The 9,637-nt window shown below is 50.8% G+C and overlaps 1 protein-coding gene across 1 annotated transcript in view; it reads right to left on the bottom strand.

The window, feature by feature from the left end:
• Positions 1–2,022: 2,022 nt before the first annotated feature.
• LOC144944539 (BAR/IMD domain-containing adapter protein 2-like) overlaps positions 2,023–9,637 on the bottom strand; it is a 47,809-nt gene continuing 40,194 nt past the window's right edge. The window contains exons 14-15 of the mRNA XM_078872780.1: positions 7,119–7,147; positions 2,023–6,026 (exon numbers count right to left, since the gene is read on the bottom strand). Coding sequence (XP_078728906.1) covers positions 5,957–6,026; positions 7,119–7,147 — 99 coding nt within the window. The 3' untranslated portion in view covers positions 2,023–5,956. The remainder of the gene's footprint in view (positions 6,027–7,118; positions 7,148–9,637) is intronic.

The raw sequence follows: 9,637 nt of genomic DNA, 5'->3' as shown, positions 1-9,637 counted from the left end.
CAGGTAGACCCCCCCCCCCCCCCGAGACGAACAGAGAAACCCGCTGACACGCACAGAGGCCCACATAGACACACACAGGGACCCACAGACTCACTCAGAGACCCACATAGATGCACATAGACCCACAGACTCACACAGATACGCACAGACTCACACAGAGACCCACAGACTCACACAAGGACCCACAGACTCACACAGAGACCCACATAGACACACAGAGACCCACAGACGCACTCAGAGACCCACAGACACACAGAGACCCACATAGACACACAGAGACCCACAGACACGCACAGAGACCCACAGACTCACACAGAGACCCACAGACACGCACAGAGACCCACAGACTCACACAGAGACCCACAGACACGCACAGAGACCCACAGACACGCACAGAGACCCACAGACTCACACAGAGACCCACAGACTCACACAGAGACCCACAGACTCACACAGAGACCCACAGACTCACACAGAGACCCACAGACACGCACAGAGACCCACAGACGCGCACAAAGACTAAAAAAACGGAGCGAAGCTCCTCCTCCACCATCGAGTGCACGGCCCAGATCTATCTGGGGCGGCGGGGGGGTATTTATGAGAAATGTCTTCTCAAAAAAACGAGTATTTTATTCTCATTTCCAGCCGCTGGTCAACAACCCATGACGCACGTGTCAGTCCTGTGACCTCATGACGCACGTGTCAGTCCTGTGACCTCACGCCGGCGAGCCTTCGACACGTCACGTGGCCTCCGGGCGAACCCAGCCCTGCACAAGCGCCGTGGTTGACGCTACCGGCGCTCACGGGCGAACGGCGACGATTGTCGTTTGATAAAATTGCGTAAACGGGCGCGCGTGCACGCGGGGAGCGGTGGCGCAGTGGTTGAGCGCGTTGCAGTCCAAAGCCCCGGTGGAATTCATTTCGATTCGTGGCCAACTTGAGTGGCGAGCCGATACCCCCCCCTCCCCCCACAGCTCTCAAGGGCCACTGCCATGCTCCTCAAACTCACGTTTGGCTAACCCGCGCCTGACCATCGTGGTATGAAGTATGGTCGATTACCTCTCGCCACCGACACAGCGTGGGGGGGGGAGACATTCAGTCCAGCAGTGGATTGGCAAAAGGGTCGCGTGTAAAAAGGGGACTCGGCGGTAGTTCTACGGTGTCGCCTTCCGCGGGCCGCTCTCTCAACGCTGAGGACAGCCGAAGCCGATGGCGGTAATAGGGATTACAACCAACGGCGGAAGAGATTTATTTTTTTACACTTTCATTTAACTCACTCTGTCTGTTGTTGTTGTATCCTCAAATCTTGTACATCAATTTTAACCCACTTCCCAATGTGGTATCGACTGCAAACTTGGTATACTTATGTCATACTGATGACAATACTATATTCTATCATAAACATTTTTTTGTAATCAATCTTTTTTATATGTGTTATGTTTCGGCTTGGGTCTAATTGTCCACGCTCAACTCTCGTTGGCTGAAATTGTCTACGGCCCCTTACGTTATGGCAAGCTTCGGGGCCACTTCCTGGAGTCGTGGAGTTCTGCCATTACTAGCACATTTCATAAAAACGTGTTTTGAAAAAAGTTTTTTTTTTTTACAAATATTACTTATTTTAAATGTAACAACACCAATGCAAACAAAAATAATACAAGCGATCACGCCGGAGAGATGACGAGAAGATGACCAACACTTTAGAAACACCTTTACTGACCCTCTTTAAGACGATACGACGCAAAACGCGAGTCCACACAATCCTTGAAGGGAACAAAAACAATCCATCACAACATCCCACGCGTCTCCTTGCGCAGTGTGGGGGGGGGGGCTTCTTTATCATCAACTGACCAATAGCATGATGGTCAAGTATGGTCAAAACGACTCTCAATTACCCCGAAGTGGGCTTGGGAAAGCGTTCGTCCAGCGGCTGGATTGACCGTCGCAATGATCCAGTGATTCCGCTCATCCGCGCTCCCCGTTTTCGCTCTACTTAAAAAATGCAAGCAAAGCGCTCTTATATTAGGGGGGGCGGGGGGGGGCAGGCCACTCGCAGACTCTGCTCGCTGGCACGGTGCTCACACGCGCACACAAAGCTCGAAGCTAAATGACAACACTCACGCAAAGCTGTCGACTATTAAGCGTTCCGACTTGGTAAAGCATTGCTAAGAGCTTCACAGAAACGCTCTGTGTCTTCTGAGACTGCAACTGTGTTGAATCATAATAATACTGTACGGGATACAGGAAGGCCATTGATTGTGAGAGGCATGGCCCTGGGATAGTTAGTCCTCGCATGATAACAGTCATCATCATTGATGTCATTGTTATCTGTCATGATCACAATCATTTTTAAAAATCATATTCTTGGTTCTTTCGGTAAAGTCACGTAAAATGGAAATAATAACATAAAACAATAAAATTATCACGACGTTTCGATTGCAACACAAGCAATCATCATCAGGTGTGAAAACCACAGCAAAAAAAATATTCTTGATGTGGTTTTCACACTTGATGATCATTGCTTGGGTTGCAATCGAAACGTCGTGATAATTTTATCGTTTTATTTTTATTATTTTATTATTTCCCTTCTACGTGACTTTACCGAAAGAACCAAGAATATGAATCCCTGCAGTCACGAAAGCTTTAAATCGAATTTTTAAAAATAATTTGCCATTATTGTCATCATCCGTGTGATCGCCACTCATCATTGGCATAACTATCATTGTTATCATTACACTACATCGTCGCGATTCATACATTTGTTATTGTCGCTGCAACCATCATGACTTTCGTTATTGTCATAATCATCATTGCTACCATTACGGGCATCATCATCACCACAACTATCATTTCCCGAATCACTTTCAGGCACCAGTCATCATCATCATCGGCAGTGTTATTATAATCAGTCACCACAATCGCGATCATGATCATTGATATCAGCAGCAACCAAATAATGTTCACCATCACAGTGATCATTGTTGCTTCAATCGGCTTTGTCATCGTGAATATCATTACTTGAATAATTTTCAATATCACTGCCATCATCATCATCATCAATCATCCCTCCGGGGTCGGCCCTGGACGGAACTCACAGCCGATTGCTACAGTCGAGTCTTGAGTGGCTGTGCAGTGGATATCCAGGTCCCCGTCACAGTAACGTGGACTTTCCCAACAAGCGGGCAGAGAGATATTAGCTGCTCACAATGGACGCGCGCGTGCAGTAGCGCAACCAAAGTTGAGTGGGCCCGTCACACGAAGCTCACACGCACAGCACTACTACTACCAGGGCTGTCTGGACTCCACTGAGTGTAATCGGTTAATTTCTCGAAACTTAACAAAACAACAACTGGGACAGAGAGTTTGGTTCTCAGGAAAATAGTCCCCCGTGTCTATTAAACGGCAGTTGATTGATGACACCCAATGACTTTACTGCAGCGCTCCTGACCCATGAACAAAGCTTTAAACGTGTGCCCGACAGCCCAGCGGACACGGTGTGTGTATATATGTATAGGTAGCCACAATATATGAGTCGTCCGTGCATTTCGAGATGCTACCAATCCGCAACCTCTTCCAAGACATCTCGGCCAGCGTGAAAGAGTAGGCCAAATACACTCCAGAGGGGCCGGGAGGGGGGTGCTCTCGAGAGCTTCCTCTGAAAGGCACCTTCTGCCAACAGGGGCGTGGGTGAGCAATTGCAGGGCTGTACCTTCACCCCTTTGTTTTAGGAATCCGCAATAACCAGCGTGGTGAAGTATGGTCAAACGACGCCCATGATGAACATGGCATTAGAGTCCATGAGCCAAGGCAAAAGGGGGGGGGGGATTGGCAGAGGGGTGAGTGAACACTTCTTCATCAAAACGCAACTTTCACAACGCTAAACATCTCATATTCTATTAATACACGCGCGTGTGTGTGTGTGTACACGCATACACACGCGTGTGTATGTGTGTACATACACGCGTGCTTTATATTACGTCCTAAATTACATGCGCACGCACACGCACACACGGCGAAGGTTTAAAAAAAAAAGCAAAATCAGCGAAATTCTCTGTCTGGAATGTCGCGTCCATACACCGCGGATGGCGAGGATGTTAACTACCTCGCCAGGTATACAGGAGGTGGTGGGGTTTGATCCCGATCCTGACGACGCCTGTGTATTTTATTTTGCCGCTGCTATGAATGTCCACGCGATGCTAAGCCACATCGTTGAGCTATCATTCGTGTGACAGCCGGGTCGCTTCTGAAATAAAACTACGCAGCTCAGCGGTGACTTATCTGGTAAAATACAAAATTAGTGGAGGAAAAAAATGTAAAATACGCGCGGTTCGTCCACGTCGAACCCTTTGGTTGCGAGGAAAATTCGCGATAGAAATGAAAATTGCCCGGATTCTATGCAGGGGGTTGTGAAACAAAAACCCCGCAAAGATTGTTAGTTCGGTGATGGGATTCGGGGTTAAGGGTTCTGGATGTGGACTTGGTGTCATGGATAAAGCTAAGCATGGAGTTAGGGATGGAATTAGGTATTAGGGTATGGGGTTAGGGGTTAGGACTAGGGGTATAGTTGGGGTTTAGGCGAAGGGTAGGCATATGGCGACGGCTCGTGTTAGGGTTGATGTTTCGGTATGAGGGGGTCAAGGCCGTGCCTGTGCTCTTAATGGCCGAGGGTGAGCTTCAGCCGGGGGCTACTGGCGCTGTCGCTACTGCCGGGAGGAGGTCGCGACTCCCCCTCCTTCGCTGCTGTGACGCTACCCTTCTGCGTGTGCGTATAGGTCGTGCCGGCCTTCATAGACGCAGTCCGTTCAGGCTATACTGGGCATCTTTGTCTTTGATTTGATATGTAGGCGGTTGGACGTGGTGCTGGCCACCCGCCACTCCCATGTGCCGTGTCGGCGGCCTTCATAGGTGCTCGCTAACAGAACGTGCCCTCACAGCCTGTTGAAGGCGATACGGGGATCTTTGTTGATCTCTTCATGCACGTGTGTGTTGTACGTCTTTGTCTTTGCGGAGAGCGGTGGCGCGGTGGTGAAACCAGCGACCAACACCGGTGACGATTACACTGGTCAACAAAAAAACATTTCTGGCCTGGACTTTTGCAGCTGTTTTAGACTCATTTCAGGGTGCTGATTCCAAATCTGATCTCAGATTTGCTCTATCACATCTCATTTTTATGCTATCGTCATACCCTATTTTCATTGATTTTACCCGAAATTAACTCTGTCACTTATGATTGCAAGTTGTTGCGAGTCAGTGACTGCTTTAGTGTTAAAATATGGTACTGTATTTTTAGGATAGTGTGTTTATAATATCATTTTTTGTAGATATCCACATTTATTTAATATTTTTCTTCTGCAGTTTTTATTGAAAATGCAATATTTAATATCTGATGTGATAGACAAAAACTGATGCCAGATTTGGAAATAGCACCCCAAAATTACATTAAAACCGTTGGAATACCTTATGCCATAAAAAGTGTGTTGACCAGTGTTATCTGAATCAGTCGTGGGCCTCCCCTAGGTCGACTCAGCCTCAAATTAGTACCTGGTGCGATGTGTCAAAATCGTCACTGGGGAAACAAAGGCGGCCGGGCGTGGTGTTGGCCACCCACCGCCTCTTGTGCCATACCGGCCTTCATAAGTGCTTCCTAACAGCACTTGCCCCAACAATAACGGGGGTCTTTGTCTTTGTGTATTTACGCTAACGGCACTTGGCCCAACAGTATGTTAAGGTTATACGGGGGATCTTTGTCTTTGTGTATTCACGCTAATGGCACTTGCCCCAACATTCTGTCAAGGCTATACGGGGGAATTTTTGTCTTTGTGTATTCACGCTAACGGCACTTGCCCCAACAGTCTGTCAAGGCTATACGGGGGATCTTTGTCTTTGTGTGTTTAAACGATGCACATGACTGCGTGTGCGAGTCTTGCTGTGTTCGCAGGAAACGCAGCCGGCCACCCGGTCACATGTGTGGTGCTGAACGATCATTCGTGACCGTTGCCTTGAGATGAATGCTGTAGAAAGGATTTTCCCTGCACGCACACAAAACAAAGACAAAGGTCACCCGGATAGCCTGTAACAGACTGTTGGGGCAAGTGCTGCTAGCGAGCGCCTATTAAGGTCGGCACGGCACACGAGGGAGTGGGTGGGCCTTTGTCTCCCCACTGGCGATGTTTTTACACATAGCACCAGGTACTCAATTGAGGCTGAATCGACCTAGGGGAGGCCCAGGACCAGTTCAGATAATCGTCGCTGGTGTCGGCCGTGAGCGGGAATCGAACCCGGGTCGCCGGGCTCGTAGCGCGGCGTGCTAGCCGCTACACTACCGCTCCCCACGCACGCACAGTGTCCACATATTTTACTCTTTAAACTATGTTTTCTTCTTGAGAAGCGACCTGGCCACAAACGATAGCTCAAGTGGCTCATCATGTGGAGATTTCTAGGAGCCAAACACTCTAAACGCGTGACGATGATTCTAAAATGTGTAGTAGCTACACATGTAGTTGCTACACATGTAGTTGCTACATATGCAGCTATGGGCTCCGCACTTTCAAGGGCCCCACGCTGAATGCTTTCAAGCTATCAATTCCGGTTCAGTGATTCTGCACTTGCACTATTACTATAGTACTATACCGCCTTCAACTTTTATGAACGACCGGGTGTTTAAGGTTAGCGATTTGTCGTATTATCTGGCTGTAAAGCAAATTAAAAAAAAACCCAATTACTTTACTATGCAAGTTAAACATTTACGTGTTTTAATATTTATGCATGTTTTTAATTTCGGTGCCCCTTCATAACATTTGCTACAGGCCCCGCACTAGCGTCATCCGCCCACACACAGCGCATGCAGTGGAGCAGTGGCACAGTGGTTAGCGCACCGTGCCAACAAACCCGGCGACCCGAGTACGGCATACACCCACGGCTACCATCAGTGGCGAATACCTGGTATGGTGTGGGAAACACCAGCACGGGGGAGACAAAGGCGGCCAGGCGTGGTCTTGGCCACATCACCCCCCTGTTCACCCCTACTGGCCTCAACAGATGCTCGCGACCAGCGCTTGCTCCACGGTCGGTCATACACACATCAACTCATCTCCAAATCTTTGCTCACGCGTCCATCTCACCTCAAGGCAGAGTCGCTTGAATCTTCCTCCTGGTGGAGACACGAGAAGGGCGAGGAGGGGAGAGGGGGGGGGACAGGTAGAATGGTGAGGGGTAAGGAGACACGGCCACCGCCCAAACTAGAGATGATCAGCAATGTGTAGCCCAGCCCACGCGACTGCCAAAGGGCTTGTCGGATATCCCTGGTGGGACCGTCACGGTGATTTCCTGGCCATCGCTAATACGCACACTGTCCATACTAGGACAAAGATCCCCCGTGTATTTTCGATTTAAAGTTTTCGTGACTGCAGGGATTCATCTTCTTGGTTCTTTCGGTAAAGTCACGTAGAAGGAAGACGGCTGCTTGCGTTGTGGCCGAAACGTCGTGAGAATTATTTTATTATGTTTTATTTGTATTATTTTATTATTTTCCTTCTACGTGACTTTACCGAAAGAACCAAGAAGATCCCCCGTGTAGCCTGTGACACGCGGTTGGGGCAAGTGCCGTTAGCAAGGAGCACCTATCATGGCCGGCACGGCACACCAGGGGGGTGGGTGGCCAGCACCGTGCCCCAGCCGCCTTTGTCTCTCGACCAGCGATGTTTACACACCGCACCAGGTATTCATTTGAGGCTTAATCGACCTAGGGGAGGGCCAGCACCGTTTCAGATAATCGTCACTGGCGTGGGTGGCCGTGAGCGGGAATTGAACCCTCTTCGTCGGATTTCGTGGCGCAGTCCGCTAACCACTGCGCCACCGCTCCCCGTACACGTGTAGAGGTATTACGTACCGGGGTGTAGCAAGCCGTTACGTTGGGGTGTCTACATCAACGTCCGCATACAGCCCCGCCCCTCGGGGGGGGGGGGCAGTTGGGTATATAAGGCGGTGAGCGAGAGAGCTCGAGGCAGTCGTTGGAGCAGAAGAGCCAGTGAAGACTGAAGACCAGCTAGCTCACCACTCACTCACTCAATCACTCACCCACTCAGTCACTCACCACTCACTCACCCACTCACTCACCTACTAAGAGTACCAGCTAGCTAGCCCTGGGACTACCCTGACTCGCTGCTCTTATAAGAGCCGAGCAGGGCAATCCAGGGGCGACCTCAGAGCAGCGAGGTCTGTGTCCTTGCGAGGGCCAGGCTCGTGTGGCTGAGGGTCGGACCTGAGCCGAAGCTGGGCCAGGTCAGTTAGCCTCTATAGGATGGTCTGGGTTAGAGGGGTGTAGTAGGAGCTAACGGGGAAACGTTAGCCGAGGGACACTCGGATAGAACCGGGTGAAGGGGCCGTTACCCCTTCCAGTGTTAGCGTGCGCTACGTGCTGTATAGTAGCAATTGTTAATACGTGTTGCCTCCTTCGATGTCTCCTGCGCTACTTACGCCGTTACACACGTATACATACGCAACGGGCCCTGAGCCGGTGGTGAAAACTCCACACTCCCATGGCGGGCGCCAGCGACTTTCGCATAGACAACCCACCGCTGCTCATTTTGTCTCACGCCCCGCGGAGATGATGTGCGGGAGTGAACCCGCAAGGAGCAGCTCGGGCAACGGCCGCGTGTTTTTGTTTGTTTGTTTGTCGTTGCGAATTTGGGAAGTCCGGGAGAGTTTAATTGCGTCCCGTTATTTTTTGACGTCAATTTCCTGGAAGGGTCCTGCGGCATGGTCGCCTTCACTTGCATCACGAGCAGGAAGTGCGTCACACACGGCGAGAGTCACGGGCGGTGCACGTGTGTCTGTGTGTGTGACACAGTAGGGGGCACAGGTGGTGCATCAGTCATCTCAGTCAGCTCAGTCAGTCGACCCGTGGCACCTGGGTCTGCCCCGTGACCTCCTGCCAGCGGGCGTTCGACACTTCACGTGGCCTCTAGGTGCACATAGCCTGGCACAAGCGTCGTGGTGACGTCACCGCCACTTATTGGCGAATGGCGGTTGTTGTTGACAGCACTTGCTGCAACAGTCTGTTAAGGCTATACGGGGGATCTTTGTCTTAGTGTGTGTGTGGGGGGAGCGCAAGTGCAGCGGTTAGCACGCTGCGCTTCGAAGCCGGCGACCCGAGTTCGATTCCCGCTCACGACCAACACCCAGTGACGATTATCCGAACCGGTACTGGGCCCTCGCCTAGGTCGACTCAGCCTCAAATGAGTACCCAGTGCAATGTGTACAAAGGCGGCCGGGCGTGGTGCTGGCCATCCACCCCCTCGTGTGCCGTTCCGGCCTTCATAGGTGCTCGTTAACAGCACTTGCCCCAACAGTCTGTCAAGGCTATACAGGGGATCTTTGTATTTGTCTTTGGGGAGTGTTTTGGGAGCGGTAGTGCAGCGGTTAGCACTACGCTGAACTACGAACCCGGCGAGCCGAGTTCGATTCCCGCTCACGGCCACCAACGCCAGTGACGATTATCTGAACCGATCCTGGTCCTCCCCCCAGGTCGACTCAGCCTTAAAATGAATACCCGGAGTGACGTGTAAAAGCGTCAGCACTGGGGAGACAAAGACGGCCGGGCGTGTTTTTTTGTTTTCACGGCCACAACACTCCACCCGTG

The sequence above is a fragment of the Lampetra fluviatilis genome, chromosome 35 (genome assembly GCF_964198595.1).
Source record: "Lampetra fluviatilis chromosome 35, kcLamFluv1.1, whole genome shotgun sequence".
Lineage (NCBI taxonomy): Eukaryota > Metazoa > Chordata > Hyperoartia > Petromyzontiformes > Petromyzontidae > Lampetra > Lampetra fluviatilis.
The sequence above is the reverse complement of the archived record's forward strand: the minus strand, read 5'-3'. Positions and strand labels throughout refer to the sequence as shown.